This window comes from Bactrocera oleae, chromosome 6 (assembly GCF_042242935.1).
Source record: "Bactrocera oleae isolate idBacOlea1 chromosome 6, idBacOlea1, whole genome shotgun sequence".
NCBI lineage: Eukaryota > Metazoa > Arthropoda > Insecta > Diptera > Tephritidae > Bactrocera > Bactrocera oleae.
The window spans coordinates 46799697-46826321 of record NC_091540.1 but is presented as its reverse complement, the minus strand read 5'-3'; the positions used below and the strand labels follow the sequence as shown (position 1 = coordinate 46826321).

The following is a 26625-nucleotide window of genomic DNA, read 5'->3' as shown; positions in this document are numbered from 1 at the left end:
TTAAATTTGTTTATGACCAGTTCACGCTGCTCAATTGTTGTACGACGACCCATTTTTATATAAACGCACTTGCTGTCTCCATGGTTTATTATAACACACTAAAAAATATTTAAAACTAATCATAAACGACGCCAATATGCATGGCAAAATAAAATACAGTTATGCGGTGCGACAAGCTGGCGCCTCGTGATGGAAAAATATCTGTATCAAATAAGCTGTGACCTGAAATTTAGCAGTAATTTTAATTTTATGTACATATAGTTGAAAATAAAATATTTTTTAAATAAATGAAGTACATTATATATATGAAATTCTTTACTCTAAAATATAGCGTTTAAATTTTTTCAATATTCCTTTCAGTTTAAAAAATATTGGGATTCGAAATTTATATCGACTGCTGTATCAAATAAGCTGTGATCCACTGTATGTGTGATTATCACATTTGTGTAAATACGCATAAATAAAGGAATATGCAATAAACCCAAACATATGAATATATTTTCCTGAAATATTTTAATTATCTCAGGAAGTTAAATATGCTATTAAAGTAATTAAATTCTGATGTGCTTAGATTCCAATTAATAAAATAAAAATTAAATAAAATGTCAGTTTCATGAGTTTTAGGATTCGAACGTATAGGTTCGTATTCGGATTGTGCTTAACCTCTTCCCGCTTACGACCTCAGCCACCACAAAAGTGGAAATGTGGCCGCTTAGCCACCGTTTTATTGTTATCCTTTGTTTAATAAGCAATTGCTCACATAACGCACATACATAAGTTGGAAAAATAGCCTATTAAATGTTTATTTTATTATGAATTCTGGGGTTTTTACCGGTAATACAGATTTTTAATTCAGAAGGCTTTTCATAATTATAAATTTGTCATATCATAGAAATTGAAAACATAAATCTAAATAGGTATACGCAACGATTTTTCATATAGGAATATTCGTTGTGTCTATTTATAGCATTTCGCATATTGTGTGGTGTATTTTTCTTTTTCGAAGTTATACTTTTCGATGTTCCCTCTTGTGGAATTACAAATTAGTACTCAAAAAGTTTTCATTTAACATTTGCTCCTTCTCTACTCTTCAACATTCTCTGGTAGCACCCAGTAGTTGTTGTTGTATTATGTAATGTACGTTGCCATGCTATCACCAGAGAATGTTGATGAGTAGAGAAGGAGCAAATGTTAGCAGTACTAAAATGTTAATTGCTAAGAAGGAACATCGAAAACGCGCAAGTTCGAAAATAAAATGTCACCACAGCTGTCAATTTACGCAACGAACTACACCACTCTATAAGCAAAATGTATGTATATACTATACATATGCACAGATGTTCTTTGATATGCGCATAAACAAAAATTGAAATAATAAAAACGAAAGTAATTGACTTCCGACAAGAAAATATAAATAATTTGGGAAATAATATTAAAATAGAATTCAAATATCATTTCATAAAAAAGGGTTATAAAAATAAAAAATAGTATAATATATAAAAATATGATAGGATTTGAACTTAGGCAAAACATTTCATTGCAATAAGGAAGTGTGCTATACAAGCAGCACCACAGATGATATTCGAGTAATTTTGTCTAATCTGTAAACTCAAACAGCTATTGTTGTTTACTTGCTTCAATGTACATACGTCTATATGTGAATATTCTTGAAATTGCCTTCCTTCATTCGCATGTCCAAATATATATGCATATATGTACATATGTATGTCCCTCAATATGTCTTTCGCAAAAAATCAATCAGGAACGTGCGCTGCTTCAAAGCAAAGTGCGTTCGTTCATAACTCTGCGCCGCGCTATTTTTTCTGTGCGCCTGGTAAACCACATTTGGTTTTCATATAGAATTCCTACCGCAAATGCGCGAAAATAAAAATGAATGTCTTCAGTAAAATTGAAGAATCAGCAAAATTTCAATTTTACAATTTGTATCACTGAAAATCCTACCATCCCCCTCGCGTTTGTATGTTGCCCACAAGCTGCTTCCTCACAACATTTGCTAAAAATCAGAAATTGAAGAATTTGTCTGATGTTCACTTCAAAAAGGAGAATTGGCAACATGACCTCTTAGCGAGTTTAAATAATATTTATATTTTTGCATATTATGCACTATTTATGGCATTAAATTATAAAATTTATATCAAATTGACATTCATATGAAATCATTAACTACTTCTATATATTCTAAGCACAGTCCATATAGTACTTTTATATGTTTACTTATTATCATTGTTTCATAGTTTTTCGATTTAGCCCATTTTATCTAAATACGACGCTATGAAAATGCAGCCCAATTGGTAATCGCAATATTTCAAAAGAGCATAAGTCAACTTTCAATAGCAAACCACTGCAAAAAGGACAAACGAGACAACATAGCCGATCGACACTGTCGCAAAATTGTCGATTGAAACAAATTTTGTCAACTCCGCGACGATGCGCAAAATTTGGCGTCAATATGTATGCGAGCTCGTTTGTATTTATGTATATAAATATGTATGTTTGTCGGCAAAGTCGTCATTTGGTTTTTTTCAACAACACAATGTCCGCGCGAACTCGCCGTTATTTCGTTGGCTTGCCACCATGCACATAGGCGTGTCAAGTGAGGGCTCATAATATATTGATATGTTGCTTAATTTGTATTGAAAAATACTGATGCATTTATGAATTATTTTCGTAATATAATATATATATATATATATATAAATACACATAAACTCATACCTATAATCGTTTTTAAACTAAATTCGATAAATAAAATATATATCTGAAATAATTATGTGGTAGTGCGCCCCAATCCCTCCTTGCCTGCGATCGTTCAACTCGCAAAAAGCAAAAAGCGTTGACAAAAGTCATTGCTTGTGCGGGGCAAGAAGAAGCAAGCATCAGCGTACGTGTACTCATGAATGTATGTGTGATTATCACATTTGTGTAAATACGCATAAATAAAGGAATATGCAATAAACCCAAACATATGAACATATTTTCCTGAAATATTTTAATTATCTAAGTAGAGGTATTTTAATTATCTAAGAGTAGGAAGTAAAATATGCTATTAAAGAAATTGAATTATGATATGCTTAGACTCCAATTAATAAAATAAAAAAATTAAATAAAATTCGTTTTAGGATTCGAACGTATAGGCTCGTATTCGGATTGTGCTTAACCCCTTCCCGCTTACGACCTAAGCCACCACAAAAGTGGAAATGTGGCCGCTTAGCCACCGTTTTATTATTATCATTTGTTTAATAAGTATATTGCTTACGCAACGCACATACATAAGTTAGAAAACTAGCTTATTAAATGTTTATTTTATTATGAATTCTGGGGTTTTTACCGGTAATACAGATTTTTAATTCAAAAGGTTTTTCATAATTATAAATTTGTCATATCATAGAAATTGAAAACATAAATCTAAATAGGTATTTCATTTAGAAATATTCGTTGTGTCTATTTATAGCATTTCGCACATTGCGTGGTGTATTTTTCTTTTTCGAAGTTATACTTTTCGATGTTCCCTCTTGTGGAATTACAAATTAGTACTCAAAAAGTTTTCATTTAACATTTGCTCCTTCTCTATTCATTAACATTCTCTGCAGAAACGACAGTTCAATTATGAGAAGGAATTGTAAAGTTAACTTCTATTTTGCCATTTTTAATACTGCATTGTCTTTAATCAATAAACGATGCGATCAATTGAAACGAGCTAAAACTTTTGAATTTTTATGTAATATTGACTTATACATACACAGCCATTTGGAATATGAGTGTTTTTTTTTATTAAATTGACCTGAATAGTTTCTAAAAGTTATAATTTTTGTTGTTAAGACAAAATAGGCTTAGAAGAAAATTTGGCATTTGCCCAGGGCGGTAATTTGTCTCGGGCCGGCCCTGATTTTGGGAAACACAAGTTTTTGAACGAAAAAACTGAAGCAAATGAATTTTTTGAGTTAAGCATTCGTTTTACCCCCTCTTACGCATCTATAATTGTCTAAATACAGCTGCCAATCGGCAACATTATACTAAATTGTACTTTAGCAGAGACCTACCGCAGACACTTGTATGTATTATATAATACTATCAACCCTTCTAATAGTTGCTTAAACTGTCAAAATCAGGAAACTATTTTTGCAAATATTGGAGTTTGAATATATTGAATAACTTTAAGGAAAAGATGTATACTTAATTTTTTATTTATTTACGAATGTTTCTAGCTGATTAACTTTCCAAAATTTATCTTTAAAAAATCGTTACTTATCGTTTACTTTATGAATTTTTGTCTATGTTTTTACTATGAAATATGTTTTAAGATTGCCAATTAATGCATTAATGTGATTAAAATATTTATAATTGTACAATAAATAAAAGTAATTTTATAAAAATTATTTGAGTATTTTCCCGAAACATTTTCTTACTTTTTTTACTAAATTCACCACAAACTAATAAATTAAGTTTCTTTTACGATTGAACGAAAATGTATACGTTTTTGTTTACAATTTACAGACCATATGACAGGTTTTCTAATTGCCTATTCTTATTCTATTAAGTATGACGCCAAGGGGATTTGGATGATGCTGTTTAACTTGGGTAGTGTCCTCGCAAATGAAACAAAATTAACAAATGGCTGTTGAGTGTTGATATTTTGAAATTTGAGTTTTCCTTTTCAACAAAGCCAACACCTAGTTTTAGCTCTATTTTACCACCCACTGTAACGATTTTCAAACCTCTGGTTGACACAATACTGCACATAACGTTTAAGGTACGAGTTATTAAGCAATAATTATTAAGCAATAACAATCTAATCTTATAATAAGAATCATGATACCCAATCTAAGAACTGTAGAAATTATTGGAAGGGGAGTGTCTCGCATTTTTTTATGAAAATCTAAAGCACGCGTAATTGAACATATACATACATACATAGTATATTGCTAAGTAAAGCAATAACTGTTGATGTACTGGAAATAAAACATTTTAATCTGAAGTCAGTGACAAATACGTAGTATATACATATAACCAACTTAAAAGCTTTCAAGCACAATATTAATTCTTTCTACAAAATTTTGCGATAAAAAAATTTTAAAACCTAATACAATTTTGGTCCAATATAAGGCAAATAAAACTGCTAACTAATATTAAAGGATTTATTGCAATAGAAATTATAAACAAATCACATTTGAAATTACGAATTTTTAAGTTACACGTGAGAAAAAATCTCCCTACACTGTACCTGCATGTTTTCGATGGTTAAGTTTTCCACGTACAATAAACGTTTTTTGTTTCTAAACGATAAATAAAAAATGCAATTTTGACGATTTTTCGAAATTCGAAAATTTTCGAAAGTTATTGCTATTAATATTTGTTTGCATGATCTTGGAAAATATTTAATTGCTCTAAAAGACCGAATTTCGGGACTCGCTTATAACAAATGTTAGCAGTAGGGAGCAGCTGGATAGAAGCGCAACGGCTTCTGGATTGGAGAGCAGACTGTCTGCCCTAAACCAATCCAATATAGAAGCTTATCAGAGCAGCTGCCCCCTAAAGAGCAGTAACTGCTCCTGGTGGTCTAGTAAACTCTCAGTACTAAGAAAAACGGTGCGCAAGCTATTCAATAAGGCTAAGCGCACCGGAAACTGGGAGGATTACAGATGCAGCCTAACTGCTTATAATAAGGAGATTAGGACCGCGAAACAGAAGAGCTTTAGGAAGTTCTGTGAGAGCGTCTCCTCAACCCCAGAGGCAGCTAGACTGCATAAGGCTCTAGCTAGTGGCAAGACGGACACAGTACTAGCGATTAAACGATCTGATGGGACCTATACGTCCAGCGCAGAAGAAAGAGCTATGGACCAGATTCGACCTATGGTCGAACGAAGGCCGTCACGCTTGGACTGGACAGTCGCAAAACAGCTCTTCACTGCAGACTCCATCAAGTGGGCTCTGGCCTCCTTTGAAAAATATAAGTCACCGGGTGCGGTTGGTATCCTTCCAGCTTTTCTGCAACAGGGGGAGTAGGTGCTACTGCCCCATCTTGTTCGGCTGATGAGAGATAGCTTAGCGCTGGCATATATCCCGGAACCATGGCGCACTGCAAAGGTGATCTTCATACCCAAAGTAGGGAGGAAAGACTACTCATTGGCGAAATCGTTCAGGCCAATCAGTCTTACTTCCTTCCTACTCAAAAGTATGGAAAAGATCATAGACCACGAATTACGATCGAAGGTGCTGAAGGCTTCACCGCTTCATGAGAAGCAACATGCTTACAGAGCAGGCAGGTCAACAAACACTGCTCTGTACCAGCTAACCTCAGAGATCCAGAATTCGTTAGATGGGGGCGAGGTGATGTTATCCGCCTTCCTCGACATAGAAGGTGCTTTTGACAACACGTCACACGAGAGCGTGTAAAGAGCACTGGAGAAAAGGAGTGTGGCAGCACCGCAGTAGGAGAAACGAAAATTCGTCTGGGAACAACAAGAGGTTGCCCACAGGGTGGAGTGCTATCCCCCTACTTTGGAGCCTAGTTGTGGACGATCTCCTTGAGCGGCTGACTAGCAATGGAATCCGCTGTCAGGGATATGCGGATGACATTGTTATCTTAGCTAGGGGAAAATTTGAAGACACACTCTGCGATATCGTTCAGAGGGGATTGGGACTGGCAAAGGGATGGTGTAGTGGGGTTGGCTTAAACATCAACATCAATCAAGTATCTTGGCCTCACGCTGGATTCCACATTGCGATGGAATCAGCACGTGGACCAGACCCTAACCAAAGCTACAAAAGCAGTCATGGTGTGCAACCGACTTGCTGGAAAATTCTGGGGGTGCTCCCCAAGGACTATCAGGTGGATGTACACCATGATCGTGAGACCGATTATCACGTATGGAGCGGTATCGTGGGGTTCGAAAGCATCGCAGACTTCGGTAGGACTTAAACTGTCGAAGCTGCAAAGACTTGTCTGCATCTGCGCGTCGGGAGCAATGCGAACGTGTCCGACCGCAGCACTGGAAGTCATGCTAGAACTTTCACCGCTACACCTGGTAATCAAACAGACTGCCAGACGAACTCTGCTACAAATGACAGCAGAGGGAGCTGGCAAAGGGAAGGTAATCTCATCCCAGCAGATGAAAGAGCTAAGTGAGGAAATACCACTAGCCCTTCTCCCAAGGGATAGCATTACCAAAGTAGTAAACTTCAGCAGGAAGTTCCAAGTAACCCTTGGCAGCAAATCTGAGTGGAATGACTCTTCACTGGACCTACTGCTGAGGGGTAGCAGCATCAAGTGGTACACCGACGGGTCGAAAACGGAGGAGGGGATTGGTGCAGCTGGTCGCTGGGCCAAGCACCAAACTCTCCATTCCCATGGGAAGTTTCCCTAGCATTTTCCAAGCCGAGGTCTATGCTATAAGTCGGTGTGTAGAAATAAACCTCCAACGCAACTATCGCAATAAAAGTATCGCTATACTCAGCGATAGTCAGGCGGCACTAAGAGCAATCTCTGCCTATGAGGTCAGATCTCTTCTAGTGATGGAGTGTATAGAACGGCTGAACAGCCTATCTGAGCACAACCGAGTGCACCTTATTTGGGTGCCTGGCCATAGGGGTATAGCTGGGAACGAACTAGCTGACGAGTTAGCTCGCTCTGCAGCCTCTACAAAAATGGTAGGGCCGGAACCATACATAGCGGTTGGTCCACATACCATCAAAGAGCTCCTCCGAAAGGAGGAAAGAGCAGGCAGGGAGATAAATTGGCAACAACTCCAGGGCATGCACCATGCCAGACTGCTAATGGGGGGTTACGACCTTAAGCGGTTCAAAGCCATAATAAATCTCCCAAGAAACAAATTCCGGCTACTGGTAGCGTTCTACACCGGCCACTGCAGGCTCAAGAAGCACCTCTTTAACATGGGCATAGCCTCTTCTGCAAGCTGCCGGTTCTGCGACATAGAGCCGGAAACCCCTGAACATCTGCTGATAAACTGCACAGCAGTCTGCAGACGCAGAATCAAGGCCCTGGGATCCATGTTTCCACACAGGGATTGTATCGCCTCACTAGCACCCAGCAGAATTTTGGAATTTATCAACATGCTGGGCCTAGATGACACGATACGACTTAGGGGAGGGCACAATAGACCGTAGGTCGCGGTGCATACCTCAAAATTAATCTAATATAATCTAATCAGACCGAATCGATTTCACTTATGTACTTATATTCAGTACGATGATGAGCAAAATTCAATTAAAATCAACTTCTCAATCGCTTTCAAGAACTTTTTTCATAACGTTTTATTTCGTATTTAATGAGAATTAAGAAGAAAAACATTTGCATATATGTAAATATTCGTTGAATTCATTTTTGACGTGGCTAACTTCGACCCAAAATTCTGTTTATCATAAAGTTGTCAAAATACTTTTATCTCTGGATAGGTAGATAATGATCTATATTCGTAATTAATTGCTTAAACACTTTTACTACGACGAGATTTTAGATATACCTATGTACACCTAATTCTGTTTTTAAACGGTAAATTGGTTCCAGAAAAAAAAAGATATTGATCGTTCTCTGAAAAGTTTAAATTTATTAAAGAAATAAAAATTATATTATATACCGCGCAAAAGAATTTTTCACTTGTGATAGATTTACAGTCATAACTGAAAAATTGCTGCTTTGATGGATTTTCGATCAGCAACGACTCAGGAAAAGGCATGAGAGTGAGCAGTATATATATAAAGTGAATCAATTGCGAATATCCATGTGTTAAAGAGAGATGCAAAATCAAACACAACATTTGTTTACATCAGTTACAACTTTGTTCTGCTCGCTGTGGCTGTCATATTACCGGTCAGATGACTGTCACTGGGTAGGGTAGGGTACATCTGTATGTCAAAATATTACATTTGCAATAAATATATAATACTTAAGATACGAGTATGCTATGCATATGTGTATTTAGGTATTCCTAGTGAAGAGCTCTAATCAATTATAAATTTATAATAGACCACATTATTATTATTTCATTCATTTGTCGTATTTTAGAGCTTCAAATACCCTTACAGAAATGAATTAAAAGTTTATTCACAGTAAATGTCAGAGTCGGGCTTAGTTAAAGCTCAATGTAATGAATAGCTTATTACTAAATTTGTCCGAAACTTGAACGGAAATCGGTACTCCGCTCATTTGCCATTTTTTTCAATTCTTTAAAGAATCTTCGTCTGCTACAGATATAAAATTATGAGCCCATTTTTATGGATAGCCCAATCATCACAAATACTGAGCTATTATATTAATTGCATAAAACCAAATCGAATATAAGTAATAAAAGTAATTTTCGCAAATAAAATCATTGAAAGGTTAGTCATATACAAATTATATACATATGAACGCACATACAAACATATGTATGTAACGCACATACAAACATATGTATGTGTGTGCGTATGTACAACTCACAACAGTAATTTGAGAACATTAACTAATTCCAATTACTAAATCTACTCACATAATTGACGCCTTAAAAGCCTCGGTCTGATACCAGCGTTACCATTTTATTTACTTTTTACCACCTCTTTATATGTGACAAGCCCTTGACAAGCCCACCTGGTGCTAAAATCTGATTGGTTTAAATTCAATTTGATTATATTATTATTACTGTTATTATTATTATAACATTTGTACATATTTGCATAGGTATGTAAACACATATACATGTCAGTTTGGAGGCAAAAACACTTTTCCAATTTAAATTATTGCAAAATTAGTTTTACGAAATTTCTGTCATCATTTAATTGGTATTTTTTACTTTTATATTTTACAATTCTGTTATTTACGCAATAACTTTATGTACTAACGGAGCATCATCTGAACATTGAACACGTAAAGACATATATATATATCCATTTATAACTTTTAACACAAAAGCACTATTATTTAATTTCTCCGTTTAGTACAGTTGATGTTGGCGAAATAAGCGAACGCAGTTTAATAATTATAATTATTGTTAACTCAACAAATGACAGCCCACTTTTCACCAATTCCAATTGGAACCCTTTAAAAAAATACCTTTTAGATTGAACACATGCTTTTTATTACAGGACGCCCTCATCTGATAGATTGTTTCGTTTGCGCAACGTAGTATGCTAGCTCCGTTCATATCATCTCGATTTCTTTCAACTGTATGTTTTATATTAGTTTTCGCATCTTTAATATAAAAATATTTATCCAAATATTAGATCGTGATCCATAATGGACCGCGAGCGAATGTAGTATTTATTCGTATTGAATCGCGTTTTTTGAAAGAAAGATTTTATAAATGGTTTGGCTTTATTATTTAATTAATGGTTCGTTCATTTTTTTACAAAATGTCGCAAGAAACACGAAAAAAAGTTCATTTGTCTATGAAAAAAGAAATGCAGAGAAAACATTGAGTCAAAAAATGCTAAAATTTGTACATAAACATAAATATAATACATTCAATACAATAAAATTCCCTTTATATCACTCGGTTTTTAATATTTGCTTGCTCCGTCGCGAATTTATATACAAAATGTGCTAAGCGTTCATAATTTATCACGCGTTCTATAATATCCGATCCTGATTTCAAAATATTTAAATATTTTGTGATATGGATCGCGATCCATATTGTCGCATACTCAAAGCTCAATAAATATTGCGGTCCTGGATCGCTGTCAATATAAATTGAAGCATTCGGCTAGGTGAGTTGTAAAAAAATAGTTTGAACACTCTTTGTTCAGTTACATGAAAATGTCTCTTTTTCATTTTGTTCCGATTCGATAAGAAATTGATGCAATTGTTGCCGAACATGGCGTCAAATGAAAAATTTTAGTGGACATGAAATCTTTAAAAGTTCTTCAGTAAAAGTGAATTATAACTCTAACAAGTTTAAAATATATAATTAAGAAACCAAAATGATGGATGTACCACCTCCGCCAAGAGGTAAGCACAATTAGTGATATTAGCAACATTTTTTTTTGTACCGCAAGTTCGCGACCACAGCATAACCCTATTTAAACCGCCTATTCGGTTCATTAAAAACTAAAATATATTGGAATATGCAAGTTTTATTACACGAAAATTTTGTTTATACAGATTCCAGTCTTCGCAACATAATCGACAAATTGGCAGAATTTGTTGCACGAAATGGGCCCGAATTTGAAATGATCACCAAACAAAAGCAGCACGGCAATCCAAAATTTGATTTTCTTTATGGAGGCGAATACGCTGGTTATTATCAATATAGAGTGGTCGCAGAACAAGCGTGTAAGCCTCTTATATTTGATTAACAGTTATTTTTCTATTAATAATATTATACTTTAATAAGCTGAATAGCATTATAACTTGTAATTATAACCTATTTAGTTTTGAAGCAACAAAGCGGAATGTCACAATCCTCTCCACATACTTCAGTTCATCATATGCCGCATAATCAAAATCAACAAACACTATCGCCCGCGTTGTCACATCATTTCACACAAGGTCCGCCGAATCAGATGCACATAACACAAACACCAGGATTAGCACAAAATTCTCATGAAGGAAATAATTTCAGTATGAACTTACAGCAACCTCCACCATCCTCCTCAAATAGTGCGAGCATAGCAATAAATATAACTGGCCAAATAGAAGCTATTAATATGCAACAAAACACCTTGCGGGAACAAATTCATCAGTCCGAGTCAAATCTCTCCGCACAACATTCGGTAATTCATACTTAAATAAACTGTTTATAATTTATTTGTTGGGGAAAAGTCTTTGTAAGCTAAAGTTCAACATTAGGAGCAGCGATTAAATGCGAAATTCTAAAGATTTGTATTTTACGCGTTTTTGACAAAAATTAATTTTGACGTTGAAGTTATTGAGTATGAATATATCTCCATGCTTTGTGAAGTTGACAGCATATTTTTATTTATAATGAATAGTGATTAAATATTAGCGAAACGTGAGTACAATGTATTATAAAACGGAAGTTATACCTAATATACCGAAAATATTTGCAACTTTCAGCTAACCAGTTGAACAATCGTCCCACTATTTGAGGAACAGCGCAAGTAAAAGAGTATCAAAGAGTGTATATGCGGTGGCTGTAATTAGTAGCACTCCTAGCGAAACATGCAGTGTTAAAGTTTGTTTATGACTGTAGAATTTTAATAATTAAACTGTGATGTTTTAACGAAGCTTTACTACAATTGTGTTTACTTTTCTATGGGCCGTTGATACAAATATACATAAAGAATTATGTATGTTTCGAAGTAAACCATTAACCTCATCAATTTGTACTTCGTGGGATTGTAGTTGCAATTTTACTCAGTTACAGAGGCTTTCAATAAGTTTTTTTCGGCATCTATTGCAATTTTCAGGTGTATATGTTATTCATATATCCCTTACATTCTAATTTGCGCTTACAAAATGATAACTTGTTTTTCAAAACATACTAGATTTTAAGTTATTTTTTACATACTATAGTATGTAAATAATTAATATGCAAATGCACATATGTACATTTATTACGCCTTCAAGCCTATATTTAAATGTTTGCTTTACTTATATATTTTTAAAACCTCCATATGACACAAACAAACCTCAAAACAAAAAACAAACAAAATCTATTTCGCCTTGAAATTGTTGTGGTTCGAATTCGCTCAATCCTTCGTCTTTGCACTACGTTCAAAAAATACTAAAAACTTTAGGCAATGATGGCACAACAATCTAAGCAAGTCGACGAGGCCATTGAAGCGGCGCAAAATACACACTTGGAAAAACAGGCCGAGGAGAATAGCATAGTGTTGCGAGAATTCGATGGTATACTGCAGCCAATTATTGAGTCCTGTACCAAGGATAGCATTTCTGCAGGTAAATATGTGCAAATCAATAAACACTTTGAATAGTTTGTAAAATATACAAAAAAAAAAGTTAAGCATAGTTATTATTATTAACTATTTATTCCTTATGTTATATGTAATACTCTTTAAAACTTGCAAAAATGTTAACAATATAAAGTAACATTTTTGGTATTGCAATTTTAGGCAAAAACTGGATATTACAGCATTCATCCGACAGCGCAAAAAGCAATGTTGTTTTACAATATCTTTTAAAAAAGTATGCGTCAGTTAATCAATTACTTTATTTAACTAATTTATTAACTCATAACCAAATTTCTCTTCCACTCGTGGTGACCAAGATGTGCAATAGGAGCGATATTTTGCCTGACCCATATTAACTTTTATTTGAATATAAATTTATTTATTTGATTTCTTGCTCCCTCACTCGTTTAATTGAATACGAACATAAGCGAAAGAAAAACTAGATATTTAAACTTTATTCCAATAGTCAGTATTGCAGGGAATGCATTTTTCGATTGAAATGTACACTCTGAAATACTTACTTTTGTACAGACTTAAAAAGCCTTTTTCCTAATTTAAAATAAACGAATTTGCAAATTGAAGTAGAATGAATATTTCGCGTAAAAATTAGACTTTATAGAGAACAATCATTTTACAGTGGGCAAGAGACACGGAAAATATCTTTGTGAATTTATTTTTAGGGCTTTGGTCAATGGTTCAACGTTTCAACAAAAATTGCATCTTATATATTTAGTAAATGATATACTCCATCACTGGTAAGTTGTGCCAATACATTTTTTTGACTTAATAGTTTAAATTGATATAAAAAACACAAATGAAATCCAAAATTGATATAAAACAATAAATTTGGCTAAAAAATCCATAAAAATTCGCAAGTAAATTGAATTAAGAGCAAAAAGTAATTTAATGAAAATAAGTCAATTTAGAAAAAAATCTAGCAAGCATTTAAAAACTTAAAAATTCAGCCGATTTATTCGACATCTTTTAGTGATTTGCACCTAAAATAATTTTTTCGTTTTTGCAGTGTTCGTAAGAATTCTCATGATCTGAAGAACAATTTGGAAAATGTGGTCATACCGATGTTTTGCAGTGCAGATTTAAGTAAGTTGCAGCAAACAATTTATAAAATTATATATAGTAGTCTAAAATAAATGTATCACGTACCTTTAAAGTCGCCAATGCTGATCAGCGTGCAAAACTCACTAAACTTCTATCCCTTTGGGAGTCAAAAGCAAAATTCTTCGATGCTTGTGTTATATCGAAGTTGCAATCGCCCGATTCATCAATGCAGGAATACAAAACGAATTTGCAGAATATCCATCAAGATATCGTTACAAAATTCGCGCAAAGCACAAAAGCCACACTAGAGAAGTATGCAAATACACTTAAATTAGTATACTCAATATAAATAAGTTTACATTTATACGTTTATGGTCGTCGCTCATCTCCACAATCAATGTAGCTACCAGAAACAGCATCAAATCTTCATACAACATGCAACACAACAAATCACACAATTGGAGCAACAAAAACAACAGCTGGAACAACAAATGTTGGCATCTGTATTGCCAAACGCAGCTGCGATTTTGCCCGCAGCCGCATCCTTACCTCCACAACAACAGCAACAACAACAGTCAGTTGTTCCAAAGATTCCTCCACTCATGGCGCAAAAGGTTTCTATGCCAGATGATGACGACGAAATTATGAAACCACCGGGTGTTGACGATAGCAATTATAGTGGTGGTGTTGGTGGAGGCCCCGTTGATTTTGGCAATACGAACAGAAATCATCACTATCAACAACAACAACAACAACAACAGCCACAAAAGCAAAAATATGATAACAATATAAATTATGGACAAACAAATGGCCCACAGCAAAACAATTTCACGCTAGATAACATGACTCAGCCAAACAGTACGGGGAATTTCTTCATACCTGACATGTCAAAACCGCCTCCAGGGTTTTCTGGTGCAGCTAATGCCGCCGTCAATCCAATGCCGATTGGTTTACAACAACCATTTGCTCAAATGAACAACATTCCGCATACTGGTAATAATAGCAGCGGTGTAGGCGCTAGCAGTATCGACGCACCTAATCTTAAAGCTGCAGGATCCAACATAGATGTGCTGGCACTCAATGCAGCCATACAATTAGTTTTGAAACAACAGAATCAAATGCAAAATTCTCAGCAAAATGCAGAGGCAACCGTACAGCATCTAACGCATACTGATATGTCAACAACAGTGCCACAATTGACGCAGGGCCAAATGCCGCCCCTTCATTTGTTAGATAATGAAGAAGTCTCAACTGGGCAACTGGCCGTTATGACGCCACAAACTGAAGCAGAGGAACAGAAACCATCAGCGCCTTACTACGATTTGCCTGCAGGATTGATGGTGCCATTGATACGCTTAGATGACTACAACTACAAGCCGCTCGATCCTGCGGATATTCGTTTGCCACCACCCGCGCCTCAAAGTGAGCGGCTGACTAATGCATTAGCGGCATTTTATGCGCCACCGACGCATGATCGACCACGTGATACGTATGCATTCATTCTTATAAATATATATTATATATATATAATATAACTTTTTTTTAAACAGTGAAGGGTGGGAAAAGCTGGGACTTTACGAGTACTATAAGGTGAAAAATGCGGCGAAAAAGCAGAAGGAGGACGAAATACAAAAGGGTGAACGCGAGAAAACACGCTCACCCTCACCGATTGTTTTGGAAAAGCCAAAATCGAAAAAACTCAATAAACGCTGCTATCGGTAAGTAAATATGTCAAATTACAACAGGTGGTTTATGTTAAACAGTTCGATTACATAAAGAGTGGTAGTTTTCGTCTATTATCATATGTATGTATATTTATGTTAATTTTTAGTTCCAAAAGTCGTAGTCGGTCTAAGTCACGTTCACCATACCGATCACCACCGCCCGCTCGTTCATCCTCCAATCGCCGCAATAATCGTTATAGCCAACGAAGCCGGTCACCTAGACGTTCGCCACAGCGAGAACGAAATGACCGAGAACGCGATTCTTCTAGTAGTAGCCGTGAAAATAGGCCGGAACGTGCTAATCCACGACGTGAGCGGTCTGTCACTCCGCCAAGTTTCTTGTAAGTAATTATTTATACAATCATTTTAACAAATACGAACAAATTCAAAATATTGTGAATAATTATCATTATCATAGTGGTGGAAATTTTCCGAAACCCAATGAGTTTATCGAAGAAACGAATAAGGGTCATCAAATGTTAAAGAAAATGGGTTGGGCTGGCTCAGGTACGGGCCTAGGCTCAAAGCAACAGGGTATTGAACAACCCATCTCAGGAGGTGAAGTGCGCGATAGAAAAGACATGTTTAAGGTAATAAAATGAAAAGAAATCACTTTAAAAATGTCGTAGTTACTGATCTTTTTGTAGGGTGTTGGAATTAATATGAATGACCCCTTTGAAAATTTCCGCAAAAACAAGGGTGCTGCTTTTGTTCATAGAATGCGTGCACGAGATGACAAAAGTTAAATCTTTTTTTGTATATTCATCAAATATTTATATACATATAAATTAAAAGGGTAAAAATATAAATAAAGTTCAATTATTGTAACATTATGGAATTTTTTTAAGTTTTCCACGAAGTTTGTAACATCCAGAAGGAACCTTCGGAGACACTATAAAATATAAAGATGTATATATATATATATATGATCAGCGAGACCAGCTGGGCTGATTTAGCCATGCCAATCTGTATATACGCGAACTAGCTCTAACTCAGTTTTTGAGATATCGATCTGACATTTTACACAGGTCCCTTTCTCCCCAAGAAGCTGCTCATTTGTCGGAACCGCCTATATCGGACTGGATTATGTTCTAAGGTTAGAACTTTTATTTGACAAGATGTATTCATGAAATTTCGTATATGGTATTGTCCTAGTAAACGGAAAAATTTTTAAATAATTTCGGATCGGACACTATAGCATATATCTGCCATAAAAACTGAGCGAACAGAATCAAGTTCCTGTATGATAACTTGTTTACTCATTAAGGGTATTATACCTATATATATAATTTTTTTTTTTGTTATGATTTACTTTATAATAAGTAAGGTTCTGTTTATACAGTTTAGGATAAGAAAAGGAAATAGATTATTTTACTTAAAAATAACCTTAACGTTTTATTAGAAACAACCGCCTAAAAATAAAGTTTCACTCATATTTAAACATTTTTTTAGCTACTACGCTTCAACATTGAAAGCCGTATTCGCAGCCTTAGCATTAACTTTGTCAAGTATTTGTTTTAATCCTTTGCCAGGTCCGCACTCAAATGTTCGTGGAAAATCAACTCCTTGCCGACGCTCATAGATTAAATGCAACGTTTGTTCCCATTTTACTGGTTTTACAATCTACAAGGACAAAGTTTATTAATATTCATAAATTGTGCTTTGCGTTTATCGCTACTTACTTGATTTGGTAATTGACGTAATATATGCGTAGCATTTCGATAGGGCTTGCCGTCCACATTTGAAAACACTCGGATGAGCGGCTCCTTTATAAGAATATTTTTTAGTGCCTTTTGAAAAGGTTCAACGGCAGATTGCATAATAGGCGTATGGAAAGCACCGTTCACTTGTAGGCGTTTCATTCGTCTAATTTTTAGAGCCATCGCATTTACTTCAATGTATTGCAATGCATCCAGATGTCCGGCTAGTACTTTGCAATGTGGGTACATGTAATTTGCTATGCCGCAATACGGAGCTTCTACACCACGTTCCAAGCACCATTGTTGAGCCTGTGCGCAAATAGTTCCAACCTGTGTATCAGGTCCATATAATATAAGCGCCATTCCACTGGGCACAGCATCACACGCCGCTTGCATTGCGTTAGCGCGTACCTGTACTAATCGTAACGCTTTGTCGAATGGTAATGCACCGGCAAACACTAATGCAGTAATCTCCCCTAAACTAAACCCAGCTGTTGCTACGCAATTCTCAATAGCACGCGGTCTTTCTTCTCGCAATTGTTCCAAAGAGGCCAATGAGGAAACCATTACAGCTAATTGAGCATGTTCAGTACGATTAAGTTTTTCACGTGGACCTTCAAGGCACACTTTGAGTAAATCATAACCCAACACTTCATTTGCTAATTCAAATATAGATCGCGCTGAGGGAAATCGCATTAGTTGCGCTGCCATACCAACATACTGTGATCCTTGCCCAGGAAACAATATAATAGAAGTTTCTTTTGGGTCGATAGTACGCCGTTCGTTTACATCTTTTTCCAAAGCATTTACCAAATGCATTTGTGAGCGCTTTTGTAAATTAGATGTTGATGAATCCTTTGCTGATGTTTGCTGAATTGTATCGGAATTCTTATCCTCGGCATTTTGACTTATAAGGCGTAATTGGACTCTTTCAAGAAAACCTTTGTTTGGAGCTTTTATAGCCCATTTTCTTATAAAACACCTTTGAAGTAGCATTTCTTTGGCAATGTTTAAGTGGAATAAAAGACCGACCAAGAGACAGCTGATAGAGCTGATAACTCAGAATTCCGGTTATAAGACTGTACTTACACATGGAAACTTTTGTTGCTCATTATCGTGAAATTCTGATTTGGTGTTGACCATTGCATTAATTTCATACAACCATGCAATGAAATTCAAAATTTATAGGTTTGCCGAATTGCGTAGTAACGACCTTTTCAGTCAAGAACACAAAACTTGTTTCCTGCGTACAATTCGGGGTAAATGTATAGTTTAGGTCCCTCAATGAAGGATGCTGCCATAATTATAATTTTTTTTTAAACGTCTTATTTTGACACGAAGATTACCGTGAGCGGAAAGTCGATTTTCTCAATAACAATTTTAACAAAAGAAGCCAAAAATTAACACACTTTGCACATGTTCTTTAGCGTGGTAACTCCTTAAAATAAATAACCTTGGTCGGTCCAATACCGGGGTGTCCAGAGTTCTTTTGCGTGCTGAAAGGAATTCGATACAAAAGAACTATTGACACCCCGGTGTTTGACCGACCACGGTAATTTTTTGAAGCGCAGCCGAAGGCCGTTCATTCCATTGATAGCTGCGTAAAAGAAATTGTGATTATTACATTTCTTCAACTTTTTTTTAAGTGATCGGATTTCTACAGAATTCTGCTGCTGCAACCAGAACTAAGTCACTTGAAAAATATGTGCAAAGTGTGTTTCCGATCACGCATTTGTAATCTTCGCGTCAAAATAAGACGAATTCAAAATAATAATAATTTTTGAGGCCTCCTGCGTTAGGGGATCTAAACTATACATTAACCCATTTTGGTGCCCTTCGTCTTCCCTCACCAACAAACTGAGAGAGTGTCTACGTGTGTGAACACAGTTTAATCAGTCAACAGCTTTTACACATATTCAATAAGTTCATGCAAATTTTTCTAAATAAACTCCATTAAGCATTAAAATATATACACATATTAAAAAATTATTAGAAGTTAATTAAATATACTTAAGAGTAAATAAACTATGAATAACAAGTCGTCTTCAAATCTTTTAAAAAAGCAAGCCATATCTAGTACGCGATAACCGATTTCTCATGTTTAGACTTTTTTCTTAATGGTAGTAACATCGCGACAAAGAACGATTCTTGTATAGAAGACATTGTCGGATTTAATAAATATTATTTGTCTTATTTCCAAATATGTTCTAATATTTTGAATATTGTCTGACTTTTTGGATGTGGAAATTAACACCTATTTGTAAGAAAGGGATGAACACTTAAACAAGAGTTTTGTTACTTTGGTATAGAGGACCAATGAAGAAATAATGAACGTGTACTTGTAATCGAAAAATAAATTATATCGATAGCACTATCCAATTTGCGATCTTTTCGAATGCAACCCTAATTAGTTTGATCATAATCTCTATTTGAAGGGGAAATACAAATATCTTTCTTTGAATGTTCACAATTTGAGGATTTTGATTATATTCGTGATTAACGGATCGTACAGATTAATTTATTAAGGATTTATGTGCAAATTTGGATGATTATATTATATAACGGTCGTTATAGCAAATAACTGCATGGTTGCTATAGAGATCGAGCGTTGCTTATTTAATGATTTGTGAATTGTCTTTTTTGTACTGTTTTTAGGCATATGTTTTGTGTTAATTAAATATAATTATTTATAAATATAAAATACATACTTTAATAAAAATGATACATCGCACAATAGTTGAGGTACAAAATGACTTAGCACGAAGCAGTGGTCATGGTATGGAAATTGTTTGGGACTCGTAAGTACTACATGTTTTAAACACATTGACGTAATTCATTTTCAAAAATTCATTTTTGTAGCCTATCTGGTGAACAATCAGAAATTTTGAAGGAGAAGATTAAAAATATTTTACCTGATGATCAACGTCAAAATGAAATCGAAAAAGCGCGCAATAATCTTTTCCAAAATGTTTGGGCACAGCGTAATTATAATTTTCTTGCAGTATGAACGTTTTGATTTTTTGATAAAGTATAATTTATTCGTTTGTTATTTTTAGGTAAGCATACTAATCGTGTCCTGCTCTCATCTATTATTTATGTAATGGTTACTGAAGAGAGGGATTATGAAGTTGCTAAACACTCAACCAACTTTTCCTTTCATCCCGTCATACGTACTCGCAAATGCTTATGTAAGTGGTAACATGTGTTTAAAAATAATATAACTCCCTGGATGGTTTTGTTTTAGCTTTAAATAACAGTTCTGGCTGCTGTATGATATTTATTGATGAACACTCTCGAATCTATCAGAATTGGCAACAGTACTTAAAAAACAATATACTCCCTAGTGGAACCATGATAGCTCCATCAAATGGAGTTTATACTTTAAATAGAAATGATGAGGTAATTAAATACTTATTACGACACTTATATCGGAAATGAAATATTTATTGATGAAAACAGCACATGCCTATTAAAGGATTCTTTTAAACAATAGGTCAACTTAGAAATATGCACAACACCTAATTCGAATTCTATGAGGAAGCTTGAGACAGCAATAGGTGTTGGTGGAATAATCTCGGGAACGGCACCACTTGCGCTCTCAATGGTCATGCCGATAGCGGCACCTGTCATGGTAACTGCAACAGTAGTATCATTAGCAACGAGTGCTTATTCAGCCGTGCGGTCGGCAACGTTTTTAAAAGATCGCTATAAGCATGGGCAATCCACATCCCTTGCCGATCGGGAAGCTAGAAGCAAGTGGTTAGGTGTAGCTGGCGGCGTCGCTGGTTTAGGAGCGTCTGGTGCTATGAATGCGCTAGCTTATGCCAACTCGGCTGGCAAAGGTGTACCATTGGTATGTAAATATGTATATGTATATGTATTAAAATATATGAATGTATAAAAATTATATTTATTTAAGATGGCAAAGGTAGCGGTTGGTGGTGCAAATGTAACATCGCTTGTACTCTCTGGCTCTGACATAGTAAATACTGTTTACGATTTGTATTTGGTATGGATTTTTATTACATAATATTAGTTTTTTAATAGCATAATTTAAATTATTCGTAACAGAGCTATGACGAGGGGCCAAGCAGTTTAGATATTTTACAGCTCACATCGTCGTTGTTGGTTTTTACACATTCAATTAATAATTTGGCACTGGTTACTAAAATTCCAACTCGAGGAGGTAGTGGATCGCTTCGGAGTGCCATTCAAAAGAAGACCAGGTGAGCGAGTATGCTGTGGTAGTTGATAATTTATTAATTATATTTCTATTTTTAGAAATTCATATAATAAAATTTCGAGTGAATGTATGAGAATCGGTAAAAAGTTTACTAAGACCGATCTTATTCGGGTTGTAAATAATATACCATCCAAAGAGGCGTTTATACAACAAATTGGAACGTTATTAGCACAAGCTACTGCTGGCACAGTGGTAGGTAACACGATTAGTGAACTACCACTGTTATTTAACTATACGTTGGATGGTGAATTAAATCCCATACAACTCCTCGCAGCGGCCGGCTTCAAATTTGTTCACAACATATTAGATTCAAATAGTTTCATCGATCTACTAGGCACGATGGCAAATTTTATGTGCGAGAAAAGCTTTTACCTGTTGATGAATTTAGCAAGAACATTTATGGACGAATTCGGTGATGCCATTAATGATGTTCTACGCACTTTTATACCTACTGAGAAGGTGCTATATGAAATGTTTATGATGTGCGTCACAAAATATTCCAATCTTACATACGACTTCCTCGAAAATAAGCAAATTGAAATTCTAACCGAACTTGAGAAATACTTTTATTCCTTGAATCCAATTGATGACAATAATAAATCAATAAGTTGCAAAATTTGTAAGGGATATTATTATGAATGTACTATATAATTTTTTTTTGTTTATAATGTGACCGATCCATACTAGAAAAAATAAAATAATGATTTATAAGGAATATTAAAAAATATATAAAATTTATTAAATAAATTAAATTTCATTATTTGTTTATACAGATAGATATATTTTGATTCAATCTCTTTGTACTATACCTTAATGTTTATGTTTTTATATTGCTTTTACTTTTTATATATTTATGTTGCTTTTTGTAATTTCGCATTTTATAGTCTGTTTTCCTCTAGCTTTCTATATATGAAGTTTGGCAGCACTGAATTTATTTGCGTCAAAAGTGTGTATTGCGTGAAAAAGTGTTTGCTTTGGTGCAAAATGTTTGGATTCTAATAAAAATATTAAATAACATCATGAAATATAGCGTTTTTTGATAAAATTCTTTAAAAGCCAGTCAAACGAAAGTAAACAGACAAGTGTAAGGTCTTTATAAGACAACTATACAGAAATTTCCGAAATCCTATTTCCTTACATCGATTCCTAATAACAAAGGCGTAACGACTCACAATAAATACAATTTCGTTCAATATATTTGCAGGATTCAGCTGATTTTCTCGAATTGTTTAATGTTAATGTTGGTAAAAATGATATAGTGAATACTTAAGCTTAATTTCATCCCATCATCCTCAAACGTGCTCTCACTTTGCCTTTTTCGTCGCATATAACATACTTATAAGCTGGCCTTACTATTTATTTGTGTACTTGCTTGGTTTGCATTGAAAAAAGATGGGTCAGGTGTTTCGATCAGGGTCAGCATTGCTTTCACATCGTGACGGCCATAAAGTATCCAAGGCCACAGAGGCACGTATTCAAACGCTCTTTGAAATTTTACGGGCCAATCCAAAGGTGTCTATCCAGACATTGGAAAGTCTTCTGTTGCAAATTCCGAAGGTGTGAAATCATTGATATTCTGCTTAAGTTATAATAATATTTAATAATATGCATATTTTGGATTATACTATTTAGAATGAAAATATTCTTATAATACACGATGATTGCGGTTATAATATACTTCAGCGTAGTGTGGGCCTTAATCACATCGACCTCACCAAGTGGTTGCTACACCGACACAGGCCAGACGTTAATCGTAGTCCTTGTTCACTGCCATTGCATATAGCCTGTTTAAAAGGGTATGAAGAGTGTGTCGAATTGCTCTTAAAGCATGGTGCTCGAATCGACACAGATTCACGGATGTGCTTTCCAGGTGTACACTCTCACAACTGTGAAGAAAGCGGCAAGTACCATGGAAATTATGATGATGTTGGTACTGCGCCAAACGTATGCGAACGAGCAAATACAAAGTTACAGAACGCCGTTTGTTATGCTATTGATGGTGATCAAATAAGCGTACTAAATATATTAGCACAAAAAATGGAAGACCCTTGGGTAATTTTTCTTACTTTTTGAATATCAAAACAAGCCTGATTTATTTCGTTGCAGGTACCCTTTCGGGTTAAAAAGCCACTACTACATTTGGCTTGTGAGCGTGGTGCTTGGAATTGTGTGCAACAATTGGTTATTACACGTTCAGAAGAGATTAATTTAATTAAAGATGAATATTATCCCATTCATCAGGCTGTGTTGCATGAAGGACGTTTTTTGGAGCTTCTGATACAACACGGTGCCGTGACAACAGTACGCACGTGTACCCAACAAATGACACTCCTGCACGTTGGTAAGTAGGTTTTTTGAAAGATGGCTTAATGCATTCGCAACGGCAAAGGTGTCTGCTTCTTATACGAATAAACATATTATATAGTTTCTGAAAAGTGTTAGTTATTTCTTCTATATAGTTATTTTTGCGGCGCGCAAATCTGCTGAAGATACCCTAAGTACCTTAAGAATTTTATTAGAGCGTGGATGCAAAGAACTTATCAATGAACCGGACTCTCTAGGCAACACGCCACTTCATGCGCTTATCGTACGTTATGCTTTAGAGGAAGCGCGGTAACTATTATTTGTTTATAAGCGCATGAATATATTTATATATATTGTTAAATTTTGTTTATTTTTGATGAAGATATGGCTACGACAAGTGGAGCAAATGGGATGTGCTACATCTTGTCCGTTTTCTATTACAAAGCGGTGCTAAGAGTTCAATTAACCAAACCGGCAATAGTGCATTGGCATGTGTATTCCGACATGTGCGTGATTGGGAAGTATGCTTTGAATTGCTTAACATGCTAATCAAAGAAGACGGTGACCCGAATATTGTGGGACGTGATGGTTCAGTACCAATAATGGTATTGCTGGTTCCGTTGATAAATAAGGATCAGTTGCATCATTTTACCCACTCTATGAAGGTATGGATATATTAAAAGAAGTAAAGAAAGAAGCAATTTATTGAATATCGTTATATTTAGGTTTGCTATTTGAACTGCATACGTATTTTACTGCAATATGGCGCCAATCCAAATTGCTCATATCGCTCAAATTTGACACCACTTCATGTATTGGTATTTACTGTTAGTGAAAACTTTACGCTTAATTGTGATGCACAAAAACGAACAAACTTCGATTTTATTAAGAACATACTATTATTATTATTGCAACATGGACTTGATTGCAATCAAACATATCCGCATATACTGCAAGCCGTATGCGATATGGTACAAAATGTGCGCAACTGCTCAGACATGCAATGTATCTACGAATTAACACTTACACTGATCCAGTATGGCGCTGATCCCAACATCGTGCTGAGTAGTCAGGCGACAACAGGCAGCGCTATATTTTCCAACGAAATTGCCAGCTTTGGTGAAGCGCTCTGCAGTGGTGGCAGTAGCAATGGCGCCGGCTCAAACAATGGTGGGGAAGGCACATTTCGCAACTCGTTTCGTACACACTCCCGTTACCTGCTTTTCTATTATATAATTTTGATAACCAAAAAGGAATTCATACTGAACGACCCAGCACTGACATTTACGCGAATCATACACTTGTTTTTCTTAACAATGCAACATGGACCATTATATAATTGCCTTAAATCGTTGCACAATTTCTACGTGGCGCAGGTGCCAAATAAAAAGACCGAACAATTGATATCTCTGATTACTTCGTTGTATCGTAAACCGCGTAGTCTGAAGCAAATGGCTCGCATTGCCATCTATGAGGCGGTTAATCGCAAACTTGCTCAGAATGTCAATCGCCTTAATTTACCAGTTCCACTTAAAGAATACGTGTTGCAATTCGAGAGATAACAAGTGCAGTTCGCCATGGAGTGGTTCAGAAATGCATTAGTAGTCGATACAACTTCCCAATTCCCACTTTATACCCTTAGTCCCATTTTCATTACAAAAACAATCATTTAATCCAGCAACGATCTACACAAATCAATTGACTAAATATTAGTTGTTAAAGAAAACAAAATAATAATTTAAGGCTTAATGTACCTAAAAGTTAATGTGAGCGTGAAATGTAGATTTTTTCGAGGGTTATGTAAAGAGAATAATCAGCAAATGTTCAAAAATATATATACATACATATATACAAATAAGTTGAGATGTCGAACCTGTTCTAAAAAGTTGTGATAAGTTTTATTATTATTTCATAATGCATATGTGCGCGTATATTAGCAAATATATAAACATTATGTACATATGCTTATGTTTTTGGAGGTATCGAATAAATTCAATTTAATAAAACTATTGTTCATACATACATATATGAAATTATATAAAATTTATTTAATAAATATTAGCACCGTTAAATAAAGCTGCCAATTCTATTAAACATTAAATTTAGTTGAAGAATTGCAAAGTAACTCTTTTCTCTGACTCTACTTATGATAAGAAATTTCTGAGATATCATTATTTTTCGGAAGTTGTTGAAGGCCACATGTCCATTTATTTGGAATCATCACATCATAACTCTAAATATTTATAATTATAACGAATTTTAACTGGTTAATTGGTGGTGGTCAATGGATCAGAACTTAAGGTTATAGAATTGCAGTTAACTAAACGAGGTTAAAAATATTTATATATTAATAATAACTAAGGAACGCACATAATAGTATTAACATGCCAAGTATAAGGAACGTCCAATCTCATCATATATGTAAGTCACTTTCTTGAAGCTAAATATTTGCTTTATTAATTGAAATTTAATTATTTTAGGGCAAACATTTGTATAGGGGCCGTCCATATATTACGTCATTCTGAATTAGGGGGGGGTTGGTCTGCGGATGACGGTAAAGTCAAAGTCGGTAAAGACGCTGTCTTTAAGAAATGACGATAGGATGATTATATAAAATCTGAAAAAATCGATGACGTAATTTATGGACGGCCCCATACTCTTGCAACATGCTAGAGAGTATTTAGGGTTATATATATATTATTCGGGTAAA

The 26625-nt window shown here is 35.0% G+C and overlaps 5 protein-coding genes and 1 long non-coding RNA gene across 9 annotated transcripts in view; 3 read left to right on the top strand and 3 right to left on the bottom strand.

The window, feature by feature from the left end:
• Positions 1-10060, bottom strand: part of LOC106618471 (Glycerol kinase 2) — a 31567-nt gene extending 21507 nt beyond the window's left edge. The window contains exons 1-2 of one of the 2 annotated variants that reach the window (XM_036372147.2): positions 9856-10060; positions 9507-9617 (exon numbers count right to left, since the gene is read on the bottom strand). The gene's annotated coding sequence lies outside the window, so the exon portion shown is untranslated. Of the gene's footprint in view, positions 1-9506 lie in introns of both variants that reach the window. The other variant, XM_070110985.1, reaches the window with a different exon arrangement.
• A 734-nt stretch (positions 10061-10794) lies between these two features.
• Positions 10795-16496, top strand: scaf6 (SR-related CTD associated factor 6). Its single transcript, XM_014236276.3, has 13 exons — positions 10795-10960; positions 11114-11284; positions 11384-11724; positions 12712-12874; positions 13048-13120; positions 13566-13640; positions 13910-13986; positions 14058-14256; positions 14348-15433; positions 15495-15662; positions 15776-16009; positions 16087-16258; positions 16316-16496. Exons 1-13 carry the CDS (start codon positions 10933-10935, stop codon positions 16412-16414), a joined length of 2886 nt encoding a protein of 961 aa, XP_014091751.3. The 5' UTR covers positions 10795-10932; the 3' UTR covers positions 16415-16496.
• On the bottom strand, positions 11068-11465 carry LOC118682742 (uncharacterized). Its single transcript, XR_004978539.2, has 2 exons — positions 11376-11465; positions 11068-11318 (listed from the first exon to the last, which is right to left on the bottom strand). It is a non-coding gene; the product is annotated as an uncharacterized lncRNA (long non-coding RNA).
• beg (malonyl-CoA-acyl carrier protein transacylase beg) lies at positions 16087-18864 on the bottom strand. 2 transcript variants are annotated; one of them, XM_014236248.3, is made up of 3 exons: positions 18458-18864; positions 17351-18366; positions 16087-17291 (listed from the first exon to the last, which is right to left on the bottom strand). In XM_014236248.3, exons 2-3 carry the CDS (start codon positions 18362-18364, stop codon positions 17124-17126), a joined length of 1182 nt encoding a protein of 393 aa, XP_014091723.2. In that variant the 5' UTR covers positions 18365-18366; positions 18458-18864; the 3' UTR covers positions 16087-17123. The 2 variants fall into 2 exon arrangements, with proteins under 2 accessions (XP_014091723.2, XP_014091722.2); XM_014236247.3 differs by lacking the exon at positions 18458-18864 and having other exon boundaries at positions 17351-18437.
• A 992-nt stretch (positions 18865-19856) lies between these two features.
• Positions 19857-22636, top strand: LOC106618472 (uncharacterized). Of its 2 annotated transcripts, XM_070112035.1 has the most exons (9): positions 19857-19874; positions 20024-20166; positions 20228-20349; positions 20425-20556; positions 20613-20767; positions 20862-21221; positions 21288-21377; positions 21440-21594; positions 21650-22636. In XM_070112035.1, exons 2-9 carry the CDS (start codon positions 20087-20089, stop codon positions 22260-22262), a joined length of 1707 nt encoding a protein of 568 aa, XP_069968136.1. In that variant the 5' UTR covers positions 19857-19874; positions 20024-20086; the 3' UTR covers positions 22263-22636. The 2 variants fall into 2 exon arrangements, with proteins under 2 accessions (XP_069968136.1, XP_069968137.1); XM_070112036.1 differs by lacking the exons at positions 19857-19874; positions 20024-20166 and having other exon boundaries at positions 20245-20369.
• A 314-nt stretch (positions 22637-22950) lies between these two features.
• On the top strand, positions 22951-26016 carry LOC138855571 (ankyrin-3). The gene is made up of 6 exons (XM_070112034.1): positions 22951-23168; positions 23244-23663; positions 23718-23952; positions 24071-24224; positions 24298-24580; positions 24641-26016. Exons 1-6 carry the CDS (start codon positions 23004-23006, stop codon positions 25475-25477), a joined length of 2094 nt encoding a protein of 697 aa, XP_069968135.1. The 5' UTR covers positions 22951-23003; the 3' UTR covers positions 25478-26016.
• The last annotated feature ends 609 nt before the right edge of the window (positions 26017-26625 follow it).

Excerpts from the sequence above, each read along its gene's own strand:
- scaf6 (XM_014236276.3), top strand. The coding sequence starts at position 10,933 with ATGATGGATGTACCACCTCCGCCAAGAG. Across the intron at positions 13,987-14,057 it reads GTTTTGCAGTGCAGATTTAA|TCGCCAATGCTGATCAGCGT; the intron begins GTAAGTTGCAGC and ends GTACCTTTAAAG. Across the intron at positions 16,010-16,086 it reads GTCACTCCGCCAAGTTTCTT|TGGTGGAAATTTTCCGAAAC; the intron begins GTAAGTAATTAT and ends TCATTATCATAG.
- beg (XM_014236248.3), bottom strand. The coding sequence starts at position 18,364 with ATGCTACTTCAAAGGTGTTTTATAAGAAAATGGGCTATAAAAGCTCCA. Across the intron at positions 17,292-17,350 it reads TACGTCAATTACCAAATCAA|ATTGTAAAACCAGTAAAATG; the intron begins GTAAGTAGCGAT and ends TTGTCCTTGTAG.
- LOC106618472 (XM_070112035.1), top strand. The coding sequence starts at position 20,087 with ATGATACATCGCACAATAGTTGAGGTACAAAATGACTTAGCACGAAGC. Across the intron at positions 20,557-20,612 it reads ACGTACTCGCAAATGCTTAT|CTTTAAATAACAGTTCTGGC; the intron begins GTAAGTGGTAAC and ends GTTTTGTTTTAG. Across the intron at positions 21,378-21,439 it reads CTGTTTACGATTTGTATTTG|AGCTATGACGAGGGGCCAAG; the intron begins GTATGGATTTTT and ends TATTCGTAACAG.
- LOC138855571 (XM_070112034.1), top strand. The coding sequence starts at position 23,004 with ATGGGTCAGGTGTTTCGATCAGGGTCAGCATTGCTTTCACATCGTGAC. Across the intron at positions 23,953-24,070 it reads AATGACACTCCTGCACGTTG|TTATTTTTGCGGCGCGCAAA; the intron begins GTAAGTAGGTTT and ends TCTTCTATATAG. Across the intron at positions 24,225-24,297 it reads TATGCTTTAGAGGAAGCGCG|ATATGGCTACGACAAGTGGA; the intron begins GTAACTATTATT and ends TTTTTGATGAAG.